Source organism: Haliotis rufescens, unplaced genomic scaffold (assembly GCF_023055435.1).
Source record: "Haliotis rufescens isolate VD_foot unplaced genomic scaffold, xgHalRufe1.0.p SCAF_16, whole genome shotgun sequence".
NCBI classification, from domain to species: domain Eukaryota; kingdom Metazoa; phylum Mollusca; class Gastropoda; order Lepetellida; family Haliotidae; genus Haliotis; species Haliotis rufescens.
This window is the reverse complement of record NW_025963846.1, coordinates 14,339,383-14,361,610: the sequence shown is the minus strand read 5'-3', so window position 1 is coordinate 14,361,610 and position 22,228 is coordinate 14,339,383. Positions and strand designations below refer to the sequence as shown.

General features: G+C 42.8%; 1 protein-coding gene across 1 annotated transcript in view; it reads left to right on the top strand.

Annotated features, from left to right (window-relative positions):
- LOC124136294 (ERC protein 2-like) overlaps window positions 1–21,614 on the top strand; it is a 66,938-nt gene extending 45,324 nt beyond the window's left edge. The window contains exons 4-15 of the mRNA XM_048396899.1: window positions 2,900–3,046; window positions 3,736–3,903; window positions 4,363–4,530; window positions 5,474–5,622; window positions 6,396–6,519; window positions 7,723–7,869; window positions 8,962–9,161; window positions 10,025–10,160; window positions 11,030–11,161; window positions 13,902–14,062; window positions 15,283–15,430; window positions 18,855–21,614. Of these exons, the coding sequence (XP_048252856.1) occupies window positions 2,900–3,046; window positions 3,736–3,903; window positions 4,363–4,530; window positions 5,474–5,622; window positions 6,396–6,519; window positions 7,723–7,869; window positions 8,962–9,161; window positions 10,025–10,160; window positions 11,030–11,161; window positions 13,902–14,062; window positions 15,283–15,430; window positions 18,855–19,013 (1,839 nt within the window). The 3' untranslated portion in view covers window positions 19,014–21,614. The remainder of the gene's footprint in view (window positions 1–2,899; window positions 3,047–3,735; window positions 3,904–4,362; window positions 4,531–5,473; window positions 5,623–6,395; window positions 6,520–7,722; window positions 7,870–8,961; window positions 9,162–10,024; window positions 10,161–11,029; window positions 11,162–13,901; window positions 14,063–15,282; window positions 15,431–18,854) is intronic.
- Window positions 21,615–22,228: the final 614 nt, after the last annotated feature.

Genomic DNA, 22,228 nt, shown 5'->3' with positions numbered 1-22,228 from the left:
CACTACAAGAGTCCAAGGTAAGTACACTATGTAAGCATTACTAGAGTCCAAGGTAAGCACACTTTGCAAGCATTACTAGAGTCCTAGGTAAGCACACTTTGCAAGCATTACTAGAGTCCAAGGTAAGCACACTTTGCAAGCATTACTAGAGTCCAAGGTAAAGACCATGCAAGCATTACTGGGGTCCAAGGTATGCACACTATGCAAGCATTACTGGGGTCCAAGGTAAGCACACTATGCAAGCATTACTGGGGTCCAAGGTATGCACACTATGCAAGCATTCCTAGAGTCCAAGGTAAACACCATGCAAGCATTACTGGGGTCCAAGGTATGCACACTATGCAAGCATTACTAGAGTCCAAGGTAAACACCATGCAAGCATTACTGGGGTCCAAGGTATGCACACTATGCAAGCATTACTGGGGTCCAAGGTAAGCACACTATGCAAGCATTACTGGAGTCCAAGGTATGCACACTATGCAAGCATTCCTAGAGTCCAAGGTAAGTACACTATGCAAGCATTACTGGAGTCTAAGGTAAGCACACCATGCAAGCATTACTGGAGTCCAAGGTAAGCACACTATATAAGCATTAGTGGAGTTTAAGGTAAGCCAACCAAATGTCAAACTTTGCAAACATTTCTATAGACCAAAGTAAGCTCTCTATGCAAGCATAATTTGAAAGTGAGTGAGTTGATATTTAACTACCCATCAGCATATCTCAACCATGAACCGACATTTTGTGAAAGACTCCCACGTTCAAGACGTCCTTGTTCCAAGGTGTAATGAGAGCTACAAGCCTTCTGGTCTCAATCAGTCATGTGTGTGTCTGGAGGTGATAGTGGTTCCTCCGAAGCCAGAGTCTGATAACTTGGGTCAGCTCAGGTTGCATCCCATGTGACAGGGCACCATCTGACCTCCATTCACAGCCCTCACAATAAATAAGATACGGCCAACAGGGATGTGCTATTTGTTTAACGATTTACGTTGAGGAATAAGATTTCTTTGTATTTTTATTTCCCAATGTTGAAGGATTGCATTGCCTTGATGCCTAGGACATAAGGCCATGACGTAACTGTCATCTCTGATTTGTTTGACTATGTGATTTGTTTATGAGACAGAGGTACCATTTTGTGCAGCCATCCCTGGTTATAATGAGTTTGAAACAGATTTGGCTATAATGTACCCAATTATCATCTCCCAGGAAGGGTCATAAGCATGATATTCTGTTGAGGTGAAATAGTCTAGATGTAACAAAGAGATTTTGAGGCTCCCTCAACTTCATTATCCAGTTGACAATTGAAAAAAAAAGCCAAAACATTTGTAGATATATAATTTTCCAAGTTAGGGGGCACAGGTGGCCCAGTCGTCTAATGCGCCGCGATTCGCTGGCAGAGTTGCGTCCCTTTGGCACACCAGAAACCTATGATTGTGGGTTCGAATCCCGGTTCGAGCCGATTATTTTTCTAGGTTTGTCAGCACCATAACCGTGCTCGTGGGTTTCACCAGTGTTCGAAATACCTGCCTGCCCGACCGTCCGAGACGGGTTGATTTCAACTCGGGCTGCCAGATTTTCAAATCCCCCTGCCCGACGGTCGGGTTACATTTCATATGTGACAATATTCTAAATATTCCCTGATGATAATCATTAATTTACATGTAAAGATGAATGATAAAATGTAACCAAAAAGAAATCCCGTTAGCTTACCCTGAGAAACATATGATTATAGTGGGCAGGCAGGTTTTGGTCAGGTCTGGCAAGTATTTCAGCTAGACAGTCCTGTGGTCTGGCTGAAATTTTGGGGAGTTTCATACCCTGGTTTCACCGAGGTGGTAAACGTCTGAGACCTGCATCACTTCGGGCTTTCCTCCCACATTAAGCTGACACGCCGTGATATAACTGGAATACTGTTAAAAGCTGCGTTAAACCCAACTCACTCACTCACTCACTCACTCACTCACTCACTCCAAACAAGTTAAAGGACACCCACTTTTGGAAGTTTCTGTGTTGCATGTGAAAAAAATGGTGTTCTTTATCTTCTTTTGAGTAGTTTACTTTACTTCAAACAAATGGGGTGTTGGGATGGCCTTGTTTTTTACAGTGGCTTCTCATGTATAACGCCCATGTTTGATTCTATATTTGGTGCCATGTGTGCCTATTCCTGATGATCCTGCCGTGATTTTGTGGGAATAGTGTTATAACTACGTTGTAAAACCAACTCACTCACACACTACACACACTTGGTAGCATTTGGCATATTTTCAAAAAAATTACTCACAGCTTACATAGGAATGAACTGTATGGCTGTATCTTGCTCCTACTTGTGCCAAATGTATCAACTGGTGATGTAAGAGGGCCATGGTTGCTGTGATTTGACTGTATCGACTGTTGCTGAGGTCTGACTGCTTCCTGTTGCTGAGATTTAACTGTATTGACTGTTACTGAGATCTGACTGTTTCCTGTTGCTGAGATTTGACTGTATTGACTGTTGCTGAGATCTGACTGTTGACTGTTGCTGAGATCTGACTGTTGACTGTTGCTGAGATCTGACTGTGTTGACTGTTGCTGAGATCTGACTGTTTACTATTGTAGAGATCTGACTGTTGACTGTTGCTGAGATCTGGCTGTTGCTAAGATCTGACTGTGTTGCCTGTTTCTGAGATCTGACTCTGTTGCCTGTTTCTGAGATCTGACTGTGTTGACTGTTGCTGAGATCTGACTGTTTACTATTGTAGAGATCTGACTGTTGACTGTTGCTGAGATCTGGCTGTTGCTAAGATCTGACTGTGTTGCCTGTTTCTGAGATCTGACTCTGTTGCCTGTTTCTGAGATCTGACTGTGTTGCCTGTTGCTGAGATCTGACTGTTGACCATTGCTAAGATCTGACTGTGTTGACCAGGACTCCCGGATCTCTGCCCTGGAGAAGGAGGTGAAGGAGCTGGAGGACCAGATCTCCAGGATATGTGAGGACGCTGGGGACCGGGAACGCCGTGATGGATCTCTCAAAAACAGTCCTAGTGCCAAGGATAAAGTCCTCAAAAAAGAGGTGTGTTTTGGTTTCCTTGACTTGATGGGTATAAAATAAATAAATAATGCCCAGTTCATTATTGGTCTACACTGATATGCATGGAGTAGGACCATTAGCCCAAAAGATTGTAAGTTGTCAGAGTTATCTGACCTTTGTTTGTATATGGTTATAACTGCCTTTGTATTGTTATCCTTTGTCATTCATTTGTTGTCAAAGATGAGGACCTGGTGTGGAGGCACATGTTTTGTGTTTGTAGATCGAACACTTGATGTGGATACACATGTTTTGTGTTTGTAGATCGAGGACCTGATGTGGATGAACATGTTTTGTGTTTGTAGATCGAGGACCTTATGTGGAGGCACATTTTTCGTGTCTGTAGATCGAGGACCTGATGTGGAGGCACATGTTTTGTGTTTGTAGATTGAGGACCTGATGTGGAGGCACATGTTTTGTGTTTGTAGATCGAGGACCTGATGTGGAGTCACATGTTTTGTGTTTGTAGATTGAGGACCTGATGTGGAGGCACATGTTTTGTGTTTGTAGATCGAGGACCTGATGTGGAGGCACATGTTTTGTGTTTGTAGATTGAGGACCTGATGTGGAGGCACATGTTTTGTGTTTGTAGATTGAGGACCTGATGTGGAGGCACATGTTTTGTGTTTGTAGATTGAGGACCTGATGTGGAGGCACATGTTTTATGTTTGTAGATCGAGGACCTGAAAGCCCATCTGAGTAAGAAGGACACGACGCTGACGGGTGTGAAGATGAAGGTGGAGACACTGGAGAGGCAACACATGGAACAGAAGCAGTACATCGCGGTGTTGAAGGAGCAGATCGCAGCCAAGGAACTACACACTGGCATGCTGCAGACTGATGTAAGGCAAACTCTGGCTATGTGGCTAGTTTGAATGTATACTTCTCAACTTGTGACAGGGATAATCAGATAGGTCAGATATATTTATATATACACTTGGCATATCATGAGAATCATTTTTTTGTATCATGGACAGATAAAAATATCCCCAAGAGGAGACTATGTTTGGGTTACCTCCTTTAGCAAGATAAGTAAATGTTGATAAAGTTTCATGATATTTGCAGTGAAATTACACAGAACCCAGTTGATTGTTTTGCTTCAAATTAAAAGAACCTCGTAAAAGATCATGGATTTTAGACAAATTATGATTTTTTCAAGTGACACTTAATGTAGGTCAAGTGAACTATTTTTTAAAGTTTTCTCCTCCTGTAAGGAATAAAAGTCTTCAATATTCCTCCATCTGACTTTTACTGACGCACCAGTCTGTTTGTGTATCCTGCACTGTTTGTCCCACTTTCAGATAGAGGACTTGCAGGACAGAATGAAGGAGAAGGAGTTTGCCATAGACAAGAAGAGTCGGCAGGCCCAGTCAGCCCAGGCCGAGAAACGACGCATGGAGCTGGAAATGTCAGAAATCCGAGACCACCTGGACATCAAAGACAGGAGAGTCAATGTCCTTCAGAGAAAGGTGAGTTGTCATGTCTATTTGGATCACCATCTTCCTCAACAATTCAGTTTTGGTCCCAATCTGGCTCAACACTTTTATCTAAGCCAAGATCTGGCTCTAATCTTCCATCCTGGCCCGAATCTGGGCCATGATCTGGCTCAAAACGTAGTCTGGGCCATGATCTGGCTCAACACTTCAGTTTAAGTGTTGCGCCAGACAAAGTGTTGATCCAGGGTAGCATGACACACAGCAGGGTAGCATGACACACAGCAGGGTAGCATGACACACAGCAGGGTACGATGACACACAGCAGGGAAGCATGACACACAGCAGAGTACCATGACACACAGCAGGGAAGCATGACACACAGCAGGGAAGCATGACACACAGCAGAGTACCATGACACACAGCAGGAAAGCATGACACACAGTAGGGTACCATGATCCACATCAGGGTACTATGACACACAGCAGGGTAGCATGACACACAGCAGGGTAGCATGACACACAGCAGGGTACCATGACACACATCAGGGTACCATGACACACAGCAGGGTACCATGACACACAGCAGTGTACCATGACACACAGCAGGGTAGCATGGCACACAGCAGGGTACCATGATACACATCAGGGTACCATGACACACAGCAGGGAAGCATGACACACAGCAGGGTAGCATGACACACAACAGGGAAGCATGACACACAGCAGAGTACCATGACACACAGCAGGGTACCATGACACACAGCAGGGTACCATGACACACAGCAGGGTACCATAACACACAGCAGAGTACCATGTCACACAGCAGGGTACCATGACAATGGGCCAGTCAGCTCACCTGTTGCAAGCCCCTGTTACTCAGTGTCAATTGTTATTGATGACAGGCTCAAGGCATAGGGAACTTATCCACCCCAGATTCCCCACAAGGCTACAGTGTAAACATTTGTTTTCTTTCTCAGATTGAAAGTTTAGACGAGTTAGTGAAAGAGAAGGATGATCAGCTCAGCCAGGCCAAGATGCGTCTGTCGACGACCTTCACCGACTCCAGTGATAGTGCCATATCTAGTCTGGAGGAGTCACTCAATGAAAGAGAAAAACAGATAGAAAGGTAATGTGTTACAGCTCAGTAGATTAGATAAGTTGTAAGAAACAACTGTCACTGTGGTATTTGTAATTACATTTCCCACTTCCCTACATGGCTGCCCCGTCACCTCGCCATCACACTAGCAGTCTGCCTCCTCCTCCAGTCCTTGTGTCCACACATTTTGGTCACACATTCATTTGTGCAATTGATGATTTTGGTCGATGTGATAAGTAGATAAGTTACCAGGGCATAATAGGAGTTAAAACATGTGTTGCCTTGTCTGAAATAGGCTGCATGAGTCTGAAGTGTGTAATAGTACAATGTACCAAAGAGCAGCCCTTTCTAGATGGTATTATCCCAATGAGGGCCGACTTTGGACTTTGGACTTGTTTATGTGCCTGCCGAGTTTTATCATGGTGATTGTGACATGATACATTATTTTAGAAAAAAAGAATTCCTAACACTCAGACAGTTTCCTTCACATGCATATTCTAAAATAATCCGCTTCTGCACTTTTTTCATCTTTTATTATTATTATTATTATTATTAAAAACAACAACAACACTTGCCTTGCACAACCTCCAGAAATAGTATACTCCGCGTGCATTCTATGATGTTGTTGGTGACTGTAGCATTAAATGACCGACCATTGCTGTAGCCTTGGATATTTTACAGTCATAACTTTTGGGACAATATTTATTTCTCGGGGAGGACCTGAACAAAGAAATCACCACAGTTTTTTGCCAAGGCGTTCAACATGCCCAACAGAACACTTACTGACTGGATCCATGTTGCAGGTTACGTGAGCAGCGCGAGCGAGTCGACAGGGAGCACCAGGATGAAGTGAGCACTTACCTCAAAGACACCCAGGAAATGAAGGCAAAGATAGATCAGCTGGAACAACAGCTGAACGACAAACAGGTCAGTCAGTGCACGCACGCAGGCACTGTTTAGCTGCCTGAAGATGGCGTATGTAAGGTGATGTGGAAAGGTATGCTTAGATGGCTAGGTTAAGTGGTCACATAGAGGGGTGTTGGATTGTAATGAAGACGGATTTGGTATGCATGGTTATGTTGGCTGGGACGACTTTCATGAATATAGTTGCTATAAGCCTATAACAGGACATCAACCAAGTCTGCAGAGGACAAGGCAGGATAAGGACATGGGCCTACTGGATCTGCATCAGTTAAGAAATGACGAAAACTGTCATAGTTTGTCCGATGTGTTGGAATGACCAAAGAAAACTTCAGAAATTAGTCAAAGTTGGCTGGAAGATGTGCGGTAGTGCACTGTAAAGCACATATTATATAAAAAAAAAATGTTGTTTGGTTGATAGAAGAAGATGCAAAGACATTGAATTGACAAATGTATTTAGAGCATTTCATAGCAAATAACCTGAAACTTTGAAACCTACTTTTGCCAAATTATGGAGTTGAATTTCTAAATGCTTAAATTCCATCCAACACAGCCACAGTCATATCATACTGAATACCACTCAGAATAGTTGGTCCAAATCAATATTGCTTCACTTGTCTCTGCTTCCCATTATGTTCTATGATCTATTTCATGCTTCAATGATGGTTGTATGGTTTTATGCAAGTATTGAATTTTCGGAATGAAAGTTCTGTATGGTCCACCAAGCTGGAACATAAGCTAGCTGCATGACAGAATTGATTGTACAAGAAGCAAAATTGTGCAAAATGTCCTTCAGGGATTCCCATTAAAGTTTCCCCATGATCTTGTGTCATCCTTATGAAGCCTGGGGGGAATCCGAGTGGAAGAAGATCCCCCATCAACCTATGCTGGTCATAAGAGGAGACAGATTGAGTGGTCAGGCTCAGTGACGTGGTTGATTGCATGTCATCATACCCCACAACGTGGATTGTTGTTGACAATATCAATCACTGGATAGTCTGGTCCAGACTTGATTATTTACATGCTCCCTTCATGTAGCTGGAATATTGCTGAGTGCGGTGTTCAGCAAAAGACAAACAAAATGTTTTGCTTAGGATATTCATGAGACCAGGTGTATGTTTTTAATTTTAAGTTCAAACGTGATTATGTGCATGATGAAAGATACTGTCCTAACAAGCATGTATTACCCCGCCGGTGTTCGTATCTCAGACCGAGCTGGTTGAGCTGAGAGCCGAGGCAGCAGAGTTGAGGTCCGAGCGCTTCAAGCTGGACTCCAAGATGCGGCAGCTCGAGTCTCAGCTGGAACAGAAGAAGTCGGACCTGGAGAGTCTCCGCTCGGAGGTAGAGCTGATGAAGGTGAGGAGGGCTACCGACAACCACTGTGACCTTATCTCTGGGTGGTATTTTAAAAACTGTTGTATCAATGAAGACAGGATGATGTTGTGGGAGACAAATGGCCTGAGGACGTTTTCATGGTTTGAGCAGATACTGATAGGACACTCTTTTATACCATTACCAAAGATTGAAAAATATCTTCAGGACATTTTGGATGACAATAAATGACTCTGAAGTTGACTTTCAACTTCCGTATTCTTTCAGCAAAACATTTTAGTACTGATGCTAGTACCTTTATCAATCAAGCAACTTGCTTGGTAAGTGTACTAGCGTTTGCATGCTTGATAAAAGTCCTAACATTGATACTGAAACATTGCTTTGAGGGAGCAAAGATGTTGAGATCCGCATCCTCATTAACTTTGGTCTCCAAAGCTCACCTGCATGTCAATAGTGTGAGGTTTTGTTGAGGGTACTTCACTGTCCATCTGGCTGTTGTTTTTTTACAGTATTGGACGTGTCATTATCTGAGGTTTATGTGGGTGGTAGGGGTAACTGCAATTTAATTGGATCTTTAGCAGATTATTTCAAAATTTTCTTAACATCCACCTCCTCTTCTTATCTTCTTTAACAATGTTTGATAAATTAAGATCTCCTTTTGAAACAAAGCGGAATGACTAGCAGTACTCATCAATTGGGAAGTAGAAATGTTTATTTATTGAATGAAGCTCTCATAATATATTTGTTTATTTATGGTTTATCATTTATAGATGCATGTTTATAGGGACCGGTTATTTATTACAGATAGGGAAGGGTCAGTTAAAGCTTTGTAAGAATCAGAATTGAATTGAATGTTACATGACTTTGTAGCAAAATAGTGTAGTGATTTTATCCTAGAAATTCAAGGTAACTTAGTGACTAGAACAAAATAGAACAAAGGAGTTTCTCCAAATCATCATGCCAAGTTATTGAGTCTACTCGAACTGTAATATTGCTGACTTCAGCATAAACCACCATTCACTCACTGTTAATCATGGCAGTCGACCTGTTAACAATTCAAAATAATTCAGAAGGTGAAGTTAGAACACCTGCTGACTCTGTATGTAACTTGTCTAGACAAGTCGTGAGAATGGCATCGACTCACCCAAGCTGGGAGGGACTCTGGAGCGGCGGATGTCGGACCAGACGGTGAAGCTGACCCACACGCAGGACGACCTGAAGCGGGCCCATGCGGAGGTGGACAGGCTGCTGGAGGTGATGAAGGAGGCAGAGAATGAGAAGACGGAGAAGGACAACCAGATGAAGGAGATGCAGGAGTGAGTGATGCCAGGGTGAAATGATGCATCGCTGCATCATGAATTATCTCGCCATGATATAATACATGATACGCTTTTTTCTGTATCTGTACACAAGACGATAGACTTGCTAAAATAGATTACAGCCAACCCAAAACCCAACACATTTGGCATTTTTGGCAATCGGTGTAATTTAAAATGGCCACTACTCTGATGTGTCTACAGCTAGCTTTTCATTTGGAACCTGCTGTGAAATGTTTATATTCAAGAAATGTCCATGTGATTTGAAGTACATATGCATATCCTGATACCTATCTTATCGTGACCTTTGCTGGATTGTTTTACCCCTAAGGGATACAGAGCAACAAGTTTCAACATTCAACTAAAATTACTTGTCATTTGTTTGCTAAAGAAAAGGATATTCTTAATGTTATTACTCCACAGACAAGATATTTTCTACACAATCACATGATCCTACAGCAGTGTCGGAAATTAAGGGGGTCCTGGGGTCCTTAGGTCTTCTATGGTATTTGGATCAAGGGACCCCCTAAATCTTTAACTTTTCACATAAGGATTCAAGGTGGTCAGGTGGTCTGGAAGTCTTGTTTTGGGTATTTAATACTCAGAAGCTTTAAGGAAATCCCAGTGAGGGGCCTGCTTCTGTTTTTGCAAGTTCCTGCAAACACCTCCAGTTAAACTCTGCCATCATTATCATTATGTTGTCATATCAAGACTATGGGTTTCAATCAGTTTGATCATACTGGTCATTTGTCAATTTACAAGCCAAACCTTAGCATGAAATATAGTACCATTAAACTCAATTTTATGAAGTTTGAATTTCCAGGTCACCATGTCATGTTCGTGCTGTAACTGCTTGCTTCCAGGATCATCAAGGAGTACAAGGAGAAGATGGGGACACTGAAGCGGAACCAGCAGAGAGAGAAGAAGAAGAATGCAGAGCTCCTGGAGGTGGCCAGGAAGAGTGAGAAGAACATGACAGAAGATGCAACTCAGCTTCAGGTAGTGTGGAGATGAAAATAGCCACTGCAAGAATAAACTATTATAAAATTCATATTTATTTTCAGACAAAAGCAAGAAGAAACAGTATGACACCTTAGTCAGTACTGACATCCAGCTTGTTTATCCGTCTACCTCATACAAGGATTGTATCATGAGTTGTGTCCCTTTATTTTCTATATGGATCATGTGTGCAAATCCAAGATTCGTTTCATTAATGGTCTGTCAGCTCATGATCAGTACATCGACAACAGAACCACTTAAGACTTTCCTTTAGCATCAACCAATGCCATAACATTGCTGAAATACTGCAACAAGTGCCTTGGACCCAAGTGAAGATCCAGGGTAGAATAGGTCTTCAGCAACCCACTCTTGCGTAAAAGGCGACTATGCTTGTCGTAAGAGGCGACTAACAGGCTCGCTGACTTAGTTGATGCATGTCATCTCATCTCAATTACGTGGATTGATGCTCATGATGTCAATCACTGGATTATTAACAGACTGCCGTCATATAGCTGGAATATTGCTGAGTGTGGCGTTAAACAACAATTAAACAAACAAAGCCATTAATCCCTTCTCACTTGTATACATTAACAATAAAACTGAAGTTTTAGGTTTAAGTTGACATTCTAAAATTGTGTGGTAGTGCTGGTATGGATCAGACGCCAATGCCATCGTATCGAGACAATAATCAAGAAATATTGATTGGAGAATGTTGTGAGAAATATTTTGGATTGAGGTATGACAGTAATCAAGAAAAATATTTTGGGCCCAGATGGGGTGCTTAGAGTGAAACGTTGCCTGGAGTCTGATTTGTGTTACCTGGTTTATATGAATAATGAAAGTATAAGGAAGTCTCCCCATGGTTGCAGACTGACATGAGGATGAAGGGCGAGCGTATCGAGGAGCTGGAGGAGGCCTTGAGGGAGAGCGTGAGGATCACGGCACAGCGGGAGATGGACATGGCGGAACAGAACAACCTGGTGGAGGAGTACAAGAATGAGGTCAGTACACCCTGTGGGTACACTGTCAGTACACCCTGTGGGTACACTGTGTCAGTACATCACTGTGAGTACACTCTGTCAGTACACACTCTGTCAGTACACCCTGTGGGTACACTGTGTCAGTACACCCTGTGGGTACACTGTGTCAGTACACCCTGTGGGTACACTGTCAGTACACCCTGTGGGTACACTGTGTCAGTACATCACTGTAAGTACACTGTGTCAGTACACCCTGTGGGTACACTGTTTCAGTACACCCTGTGGGTACACTGTGTCAGTACACCCTGTGGGTACACTGTGTCAGTACACCCTGTGGGTACACTGTGTCAGTACACCCTGTGGGTACACTGTTTCAGTACACCCTGTGGGTACACTGTGTCAGTACACCCTGTGGGTACACCGTGTCAGTACACCCTGTGGGTACACCGTGTCAGTACATCCTGTGGGTACACTGTCAGTACACCCTGTGGGTACACTGTGTCAGTACACCCTGTGGGTACACTGTCAGTACACCCTGTGGGTACACTGTGTCAGTACACCCTGTGGGTACACTGTGTCAGTACACCCTGTGGGTACACTGTCAGTACACCCTGTGGGTACACTGTGTCAGTACATCACTGTGAGTACACTCTGTCAGTACACCCTGTGGGTACACTGTCAGTACACCCTGTGGGTACACTGTGTCAGTACACCCTGTGGGTACACCGTGTCAGTACACCCTGTGGGTACACCGTGTCAGTACACCCTGTGGGTACACCGTGTCAGTACACCCTGTGGGTAAACCGTGTCAGTACATCCTGTGGGTACACCGTGTCAGTACACCCTGTGGGTACACCGTGTCAGTACACCCTGTGGGTACACTGTCAGTACACCCTGTGGGTACACTGTGTCAGTACACCCTGTGGGTACACTGTGTCAGTACACCCTGTGGGTACAATGTGTCAGTACACCCTGTGGGTACACTGTGTCAGTACACCCTGTGGGTACACTGTGTCAGTACACCCTGTGGGTACACCGTGTCAGTACACCCTGTGGGTACACCGTGTCAGTACATCCTGTGGGTACACTCTGTCAGTACACCCTGTGGGTACACTGTGTCAGTACACCCTGTGGGTACACTGTCAGTACACCCTGTGGGTACACTGTGTCAGTACACCCTGTGGGTACACTGTGTCAGTACACCCTGTGGGTACACTGTGTCAGTACACCCTGTGGGTACACTCTGTCAGTACGTCACTGTGAGTACACCCTGTTGGTACACTATCATGTCACTGTCAGTACATCACTGTCAGTACACTGTGTCAGTACACCAACTTCAACTGCTCAACTTCTTGTTACACTGACTTATAGTTAGCATCTGTTTGTTTATCAAAGCAGCATTACACCCAACTCACTCACTTCTAGTGTATCTGGAGCATGCAAGGCCATGACAGATCATCTGTTTGTGTTTGTGCGTAAATGTCATCCCTCAAACAGTTGTCATGTTGTCTGTTTATGAATAGAGATAAGGGAGGTAACTCAATTACCTGATATTGTGCACAATGAAACAAACTTGTGGTTTTTCTGATAATGAATTAAGACAAGGGAGATAACTCAATTGATCCTGCTTATCTGAGAATTTGTTCATAGGTGAATAAGGTTTCTTTAAGATGATAGCCAAATCAAATATAGAAATAGTGATGTTAAAAAAATTGCAACAAGTCTTTTGCCTACTGAATAGTCCCTGCTCTGTTTCGGCATTCCACTATCGCAGAATATTTTGCAGAATTGTATTCTTGATGCAGAAATGTACCTATATTGTAGAAAAACACTTTTTGTGCAGAACATACGTAGAATTTAGCATGTTTCTGCAGTGGAATCTGTCAACTACACTGCAGACATTTACAAGTGTGAATTGAAAGTGGGTTCTCAAAACATAAAAGTTGCAGATCAACATGTGAATTAATTGTTTTTGTATTAATTTCTGTGTTAATGCAAATAATTGTTTACAATTTTTGAAAATTTGTGTCAGATTTAGAATAATACCATATATTCCTGTAAATTTCATAATTATGAAAGTGTTAAATTAATAGTCAGGTTATGTTTCTAAGTGAATCCACCTTTTCTATCGAGATTCCTTGAAGAATGTCTTAAAGTTGACAAGTCATGGATTAATATGTAAAAAAAAGCCTTTAATTTATACAAAATAGCTTAAGAGTTTGCAAAACTTAGTTCAAAACTCATGCAAATTGATTCAGAGTTAATCAAAATTTACTGTGTGATAATTATTTTTCGTTGTGGAATTCAGCAGGGACTGACAAGCCTGATTTGCTGGTATATTGGATGATGTGAGGCTGTGTTTAAGGATGCTAGTGATGGTTGTTAATTTATTACATTTGTCACCTAACTAACTGACATTTGTTGCCCTGTTGCCCACTCCAGTGTGAGGAGTATTAATGCTGAGGAAATCACGACATGGCAACATAGGGTACTGTGTACAAGATAAACAGTGCCATCAGAATACTGGGTGAAAAGTGAAAAAGTATCACGACACATCACGAAGTTGATGCAGTGCAAATACAACTAGAAACTTGTGTATAAGACTTTGAATTAGACCTACTACTGTGAAATTAGACCCACTCGTGTGAAATAAGACATCCTTGTGTGCAATTGTACATACGTGTGTACAATTTGACATTCTCGTGTACAATTAGACATATTCGTGTGATTGAGCTGGAAGACGTCTGTGTGTGTGTTTCAGATCGACATCCTGAAGAGTGACCAGGCATCTTTGCAGCACACAAAGGCAGACTTGACTGCCAAAGTGTCTGGGATGACCAAACAACTGGAGGAGAAGGAAGCTCGTCTCCGCCGTCTGCAGTCTGAGCGACACAAACACCTGGAAGAAGTGTTTGAGATGAAGTGAGTACACAAGGCTTTTCATGCAGTACACAGCGGTTGTGTGCGTAGCCTAGTGGTGGAAGTGTTGCCCGCTAAGCCTGGGTTTCTGGTAGTGGTGCACCATTTAATCATGATTGGTTTGCTGATTGTGTAGATGCCAAAATATGTTTATTGATCAATAGATCAATTTCTGCTACACTTGTCATCTAGTGCTCTATACCTGTCACAGGGTATTTGATTCTATTTGCAGGGGTGTTCAAATACCAATATTTCCTAATTGCCCAAGGGGAAGTAAACTTGAAATTTCAACGTGCCCTGCTAAGTTAGAGAAAAGAAGAAAATTATAATTTTAACAACAAAACTTTATAAACTGAAGCAACAGCTAATGGTATATGTGTAGAATAGAACAATGATTAGTAACTAGTAGTCAGGTACTTTATCTGCAGTTGACAAACCACACAATGCATCTCCTAAGTTTCAAAGTAAATACTTTGCCTGAGGTTAGCTGTATCATATATTCCCACTACATATGTTTACTGCACAAGTCTTAGAAGCATGCAGTGCAAGTATATATAGTCCAGATAGCTTAGCATACTTTGGCGTGAATACCAGATTCACAAATGCATTTCAAAAGCATTTCATTCTGGCTGAAACTACAGAAATATGTTTCATTGTGTGTGTGCTCCTGCATCATTGTCACAAGCATTGACTGAGATTCATGATGAACTGAATAATCAAAAGCACTTTGGTGTGGCTACTCATAAAGACATCTACATGATCAATATATCCTCTATTGATACTTTTAGTCCGATAAATACAAACCAAGTAAGTGAACAATTATTATCCTTTTGAAAATATCTATTTAATTACAAATCTCTGATGCAAAAGCAAATCAAGTAAGGTAACTGGTCAAAGTTGATTGGTCAGTTCCTGCAAGGTGATGTCCTGTATATACATGATTGGGTATCCTTTTCCTTTGACGCACTGCAATTTGCTGTGCAGAGTGGTAAACGACTTAAGACCAGCTGTGTGGCCCAGTCGTCTAAGGCGCCGCGATTCGCTGTGCAGAGTTGCGTCCCTTGGGCACGCCACCATACTCGTGTTCGTGGGTTTCACTGAAGTGATAAACGTCTGAGACCTGCTTTCCTCCCACATTAAGCTGACACGCCACGATATGACTGGAATACTGTTAAAAGCGGCTTTAAAACCAACTCACTCACTGACATGCCTTGGTGTTTCAGACAAGAGGCAATCCAGGCAGCAATATGTGAGAAGGATGCGAATATAGCTCTGTTGGAGATGACCAGCACCAAGAAGCAGAAGAACACAGAGGAGATGGACCGACTGACCAAAGAGAAGGAGAAGCTCGCTCAGCAGCTGAAGGAGTTGGTAGGTGGAGCCCTTGTACTGTATGTGTCCCCACCCACCATTAGCTGAAGGAGTTGGTAGGTGGAGCCCTTGTACTGTATGTGTCCCCACCCACCATTAGCTGAAGGAGTTGGTAGGTGGAGCACTTGTACTGTATTTGTCCCCACCCACCATTAGCTGAAGGAGTTAGTAGGTGGAGCTCTTGTACTGTATGTGTCCCCACCCACCATTAGCTGAGGGAGTTGGTAGGTGGAGCCCTTGTACTGTTGTGTCCCCACCCACCATTAGCTGAGGAAGTTGGGAGGTGGAGCCCTTGTACTGTATGTCTCCCTGTTATTGGCTGAAGGAGTTGGTAGGTGGAGCCCTTGTACTGTATGTGTCCCCACCCACCATTAGCTGAAGGAGTTGGTAGGTGGAGCCCTTGTACTGTTGTGTCCCCACCCACCATTAGCTGAAGGAGTTAGTAGGTGGAGCCCTCGTACTGTATGTGTCCCCACCCACCATTAGCTGAGGGAGTTGGGAGGTGGAGCCCTTGTACTGTATGTCTCCCTGTTATTGGCTGAAGGAGTTGGTAGGTGGAGCCCTTGTACTGTATGTGTCCCCACCCACCATTGGCTGAGGGAGTTGGTAGGTGGAGCCCTGTACTGTACCTCTCCCTGTTATTGGCTGAAGGAGTTGGTAGGTGGAGCCCTTGTACTGTATGTGTCCCCACCCACCATTAGCTGAGGGAGTTGGTAGGTGGAGCCCTTGTACTGTATGTCTCCCTGTTATTGGCTGAAGGAGTTGGTAGGTGGAGCCCTTGTACTGTATGTGTCCCCACCCACCATTAGCTGAAGGAGTTGGTAGGTGGAGCCCTTGTACTGTATGTGTCCCCACCCACCATTAGCTGAGGGAGTTGGTAGGTGGAGCCCTTGTACTGTATGTGTCCCCACCCACCATTGGCTGAAGGAGTTGGTAGGTGGAGCCCTTGTACTGTATGTCTCCCTGTTATTGGCTGAAGGAGTTGGTAGGTGGAGCCCTTGTACTGTATGTCTCCCTGTTATTGGCTGAAGGAGTTGGTAGGTGGAGCCCTTGTACTGTATGTCTCCCTGTTATTAGCTGATGGAGTTGGTAGGTGGAGCTCTTGTACTGTATGTCTACCTGTTATTGGCTGAAGGAGTTGGTAGGTGGAGCCCTTGTACTGTATGTGTCCCCACCCACCATTAGCTGAGGGAGTTGGTAGGTGGAGCTCTTGTACTGTATGTCTCCCTGTTATTGGCTGAAGGAGTTGGTAGGTGGAGCCCTTGTACTGTATGTGTCCCCAACCACCATTAGCTGAGGGAGTTGGTAGGTGGAGCCTTTGTACTGTATGTCTCCCTGTTATTGGCTGAAGGAGTTGGTAGGTGGAGCCCTTGTACTGTATGTGTCCCCAACCACCATTAGCTGAGGGAGTTGGTAGGTGGAGCCTTTGTACTGTATGTCTCCCTGTTATTGGCTGAAGGAGTTGGTAGGTGGAGCCCTTGTACTGTATGTGTCCCCAACCACCATTAGCTGAGGGAGTTGGTAGGTGGTGCCTTTGTACTGTATGTCTCCCTGTTATTAGCTGATGGAGTTGGTAGGTGGAGCCCTCGTACTGTATGTGTCCCCACCCACCATTAGCTGAAGGAGTTGGTAGGTGGAGCCCTTGTACTGTTGTGTCCCCACCCACCATTAGCTGAGGGAGTTGGTAGGTGGAGCCCTCGTACTGTATGTGTCCCCACCCACCATTAGCTGAGGGAGTTGGTAGGTGGAGCCCTCGTACTGTATGTGTCCCCACCCACCATTAGCTGAGGGAGTTGGTAGGTGGAGCCCTTGTACTGTATGTCTACCTGTTATTGGCTGATGGAGTTGGTAGGTGGAGCCCTTGTACTGTATGTCTCCCTGTTATTGGCTGAAGGAGTTGGTAGGTGGAGCCCTTGTACTGTATGTGTCCCCACCCACCATTAGCTGAGGGAGTTGGTAGGTGGAGCCCTCGTACTGTATGTGTCCCCACCCACCATTAGCTGAGGGAGTTGGTAGGTGGAGCCCTTGTACTGTATGTCTACCTGTTATTGGCTGATGGAGTTGGTAGGTGGAGCCCTTGTACTGTATGTCTCCCTGTTATTAGCTGAGGGAGTTGGTAGGTGGAGCCCTTGTACTGTTGTGTCCCCACCCACCATTAGCTGATGGAGTTGGTAGGTGGAGCCCTCGTACTGTATGTGTCCCCACCCACCATTAGCTGAGGGAGTTGGTAGGTGGAGCCCTTGCACTGTATGTCTCCACCATTGGCTGGCCTTTGAGGAGAAAAAAACATGTTTTTGTTCCTAATATATGATATTTACGATAAGGAGACATGTGAGAGTAATAATTTCTTTTTCATTTTCTTAAAATGATCAGTTTAATAAGTTAAAGACATGTTTTCATTCACTGAGGTAACTTGTAGGAATAAGATGCCTTTGTGAACTATCGTTTATATATGTATTGTGAGCCAATTTATTTGCAGCCATGTTTGTTTACGTGAGCACTTGTGTATCGGAAAACCTCTTTTAAAACAGCTATGCAAACACTGAAACAGTATTCATTAGTTTTGTGTTTTTTTGTTTGTTTCTTTGTTTGTTGTTTAACGCCGCACTCAGCAATATTCCAGCTATATGACAGCGGTCTGTAAATAATCGGGTCTTGACCAGACAATCCAGTGATTAATATCATGAGCATCGGTCCACTCAATTGGGATCGATGACATGCACCAACCAAGTGAGCGAGCCTGACCACCCGATCCCTTTAGTCGTCCCTTACGACAAGAATAATCACCTTTTACGGCAAGCAGGGGTTGCTGAAGAGCTATTCTATCCTGGATCTTCATGGGTCCAATAGTTTTGTGAATGAGTGGGTATCACATTGTTGTATAGAGATTTTAAAAGTAGTTTCTCCTGGGTTACCTCATTTGTGTGTTCTCGGATTGTAATAGCACGTTAATTGGGTGGGTGTACTGCATCAATGACACCATCCATTGTTTGATAAACTATTGTAATATTACCTTGATTACAGTCTAATTACTGTAAATCTTGAAATGAACGCGATCGTGAATTAAATGCGAAAAATGCGAATTGTCTTTGTTCGCTAATATAAATAAAACTTCCCATTTATATCTCAAAAATGACTTTCAACAATAAGATGGCCTCACTGCACACTTTGCGGAAATACCAACTTGAATATTCTACCTATATTCTACCCACATTTACTGTTTGATTGGATTAATGTAAGGATATGTATCATTCCACTGGGGATGGGGTGCTGGGAGTTGCATTGATTTTGAGTCGCATTTTTTCCTAGGGGTCGGCAGTCATATTAATTTGGAGACGCATTAATTTCAAGATTTACAGTATTCAGACTAACAATTTGCACTGTGTTCTTGCAAGCCCTTTAACAAATTGATTCTGTGTTGCAGACCCAGAACCGAATGCGGTTGATCCACAAGGAGCACCATAGTAGAGAAGAGAAGAAGAAGTCAAAGAAATCTGCTGCCCAGAGATTACGCTCAGCCACCCCGGAACAGGTAGACCCCTATGTTCTCACCGCCCCCGATGCCTCTCTCATGGACCCCTAGGGATACCTGGCATACTACTTACCTTACAACTCTCATTACTCTCCAGGCTCCCACTGGGGCCCTCCAGACAGATCTGCATAGCATTACATCTGTTCCTTGCACACACAAATCCTTGGTAGACATTACTTGCTCCATTAAATTCCTCCTGAAATTTGTAATATGAGTGAATGTGTGCATGATCTCTCAAAATATGGAGTTGATAGCTCAACCAGCTCGCAAATATTGATCAGTGATAAGATCTGTCCGCAACCTCTGTAGGAAACAACCAGTTGATTTAAAACAGAGTAAAAAACATATTTATTGCTTTACTTAAATCTACGACAAAGGGCATTTTTAAATATTGTGATATCATATACAAAGAAAATGCAACTTGTATTTGTATGGCTGCAAATCTAAGTTAGATCTTAGTCTTTCCTTTTATTAAATCTTGTTCCTTTCTTGCATGTCTAGCAGAAAGTGATTTTATTATTGTACGATAATATGAGCTACATGCATAATCAGCCTTCATCTATGTTCACTGTTCATGTATACATAACTGATTGTTTTAGAAAAAAAACATGTGGGCTGGGCCCAGTTTGTATAGCCGACATTGACAAATTCCTGCATTGTGTTTACACACGTCTCGAGATTGTTGTCGCAGGAATTTCATTTCATTTCTTCACCACTTGCATCTATCAGTTCTTGAAAGAGTCATGTCTCCATTCTGTTCGGCTTCTCATGTCTGCATTTCAACACTGCCTACATGTATTGACTTAGTTACATGGTTTACCCTCTAAAAGTCCCGTGATTGTCCCGCCGTGGTTTGCCAGTAGGGATCATTATTCATTCCATGATTTGCATTGACTGAATGACATTAAATTGTTTGAAAGGTGTTATAAATGCAATTGTTGTTACTGTTAATCCTCTACTGTTAATCCTCCACCTACTATATATATTCTGTACTAAGTCCCTCATTCAGTCTTGCTTGACAACGGTATAAGGTTCTATACCGAAACGTCGCTTTTTACAGTATTAAAGAAGTTGTTATCCAAAAAATTGTGTCTACCTTGAATGACATTAATAAAAACAAATGTAAAATAAAACGAAATCTGTTGAAACAGACCCATTTTGAAATATCGGTTTTGAAAATTAAAAAAAAATCTTTCTAGAGTAATAACTATTTTCCTATTTGACTCCAATACCACATGTACACGTCGAAAGAGGTTACTTGGCTCTGGATTTCGACAAGTGGCAAAAGTAGAAGACTGTTTAGCTTTCCCAACCAAACGATTTAAACATTATCCACAGAGTCAAAAATGAGGCTCTGTTGTCCGTGGGTATTGCCTCATTTATAGTACTATAAAAAAGTTAAGGAGCACTCAGTTCTTTCATATTACTATAGTTAATCTGTCTTTAGTCATATGAAAACATCAGGTTTTCTTTGACTTCTTTTGAGTAGTATATTTTAATCCAAGGAATGTTCGGCTGTCCCGCTTATTTCAAACACAGTCATGTGAAACAAGGAATCAGTAATGATGCCTCCGAGTGTCCACTGCCCACCTATCACCATGGCAACAGTATCGACACCCTGCTTGTCTGTCACAATGATTGCATGTGTTCTGGAGGACAGGGTAGATAACTCTTCCCACTTGAATAACCACTCAACTGATAAATCCGGAGCATTCAAAATACTATAGTTCTGTAGATTTTCAAATGGCATATATGACTGGCATTAAGAATGATTTAGTCAACACAAAATTTATATATTGCTATAAAATCAAAGTTTAGCAACTATACATATATATCAAACGTTTTTCATTCCAGATAGCAAATGTTATCTGCTTGTAGGGCCTGACGCATATATATTCCCAAGCATCTTGTCTTTCTGCCATTGCTGTATAGAAATAGAAGCTCTTACGGTGATTCATACATCCAAGTTATTCATAATGCTTTAAGCCCTAGCTTACAAATGTGCTGCATTTATTATTCAGTTTAGCATGACTGTTTTAGCTTAAACTGAGTTCCCATGTTGTATTTTGTTCTCGTGTTGATTATCAATGGTGCTGAAGTTTGTATGTGTGTGTATCTGCTGTAGACTGCTAGGCCAGTGAGTGCTGTGTGTTAGTGGTAATCTCAACTATGTTTAGTTATACCGTTCTTTGCTCACTATGTGTTCAAGTCTTGAGCATGTGTAGACAGTTGGAGGCTGCATGTGTTGCAGCTTCGGCTCAGTTCATATTGATAAGCCCTTTCCAAAAAATAATCTTAGCACTCTGACCGTATAAACAGCCTTTGAAATTCATGCAAGTTCATTAGCCTGAGACTACTCTATTGTGTTGAAGGCTTGTAATAATCCAATGATGGTAGTCCTCATAGACTAGTAGCATTTGAGGGCTATAATTCTGAACCAATTCTCAATGCTTCAGTTTTGCTTCAAGTTGGAACTGAGTAAAACTGACTGAAAATCTAAACATAGTTAACATCTTTTTCTCATTCAAGCCATCTTCCCGAGGCAAGAGAGTTAACTGACTTTAAAAGTCCAGTTTCCACCCTTGCCAAACTAGTCTAGAATTCCTGGGCTCTATCGTAGCGCCACCAGTGGCTATTACGAGTTATGTCCCTTCTAAGCCTCTCCTTTAGACCAATCAGATTCCACGTCTCGTATCACTTGCATTTGCTTCAAACAAAACAGTGGCGCCCAGTCAAGACGATCTGATCGATAATCAAGGTCTATGTTGTGATAAAACGGGTCTTCCATCGCGCAATGCGTGAGCACCTTGATAAAAAACATGAAGAGATTTGGAAAATATCTGCTGACAACGAGTTGGCGGTGCACATGCTTTGCAAATCCTGCAATTTAGAACCGGATTTCGATTTCGTTGCACGATTTTGATTGGACTATGCATAGACTCGTTAGTCCAGCCAAAATGTAACTCCATAATACCAGCCTAGTTTGGCAAGGGTGGAAACTGGACTTTTATAGTCAGTTAACTCACTTGCCTTAGGAAGATGCATTCAAGCAGGACAAACAACCAACTCGGTAATATGGTTTACAATAGTCCTCTGGACTAGTCTTATAAAAATGAATGTCTTAGGCTGCATAAGTATAAAAGAGGGACTGTGCTCCATGATCTGAAGCCAATTTTCATTTAAGGTCTAGACACTGTAATCAGAAGCATGTTCGGACATTGTCTCTAGGTATTGGGGAAAACATAAACTGCTGGCCTGACACACAT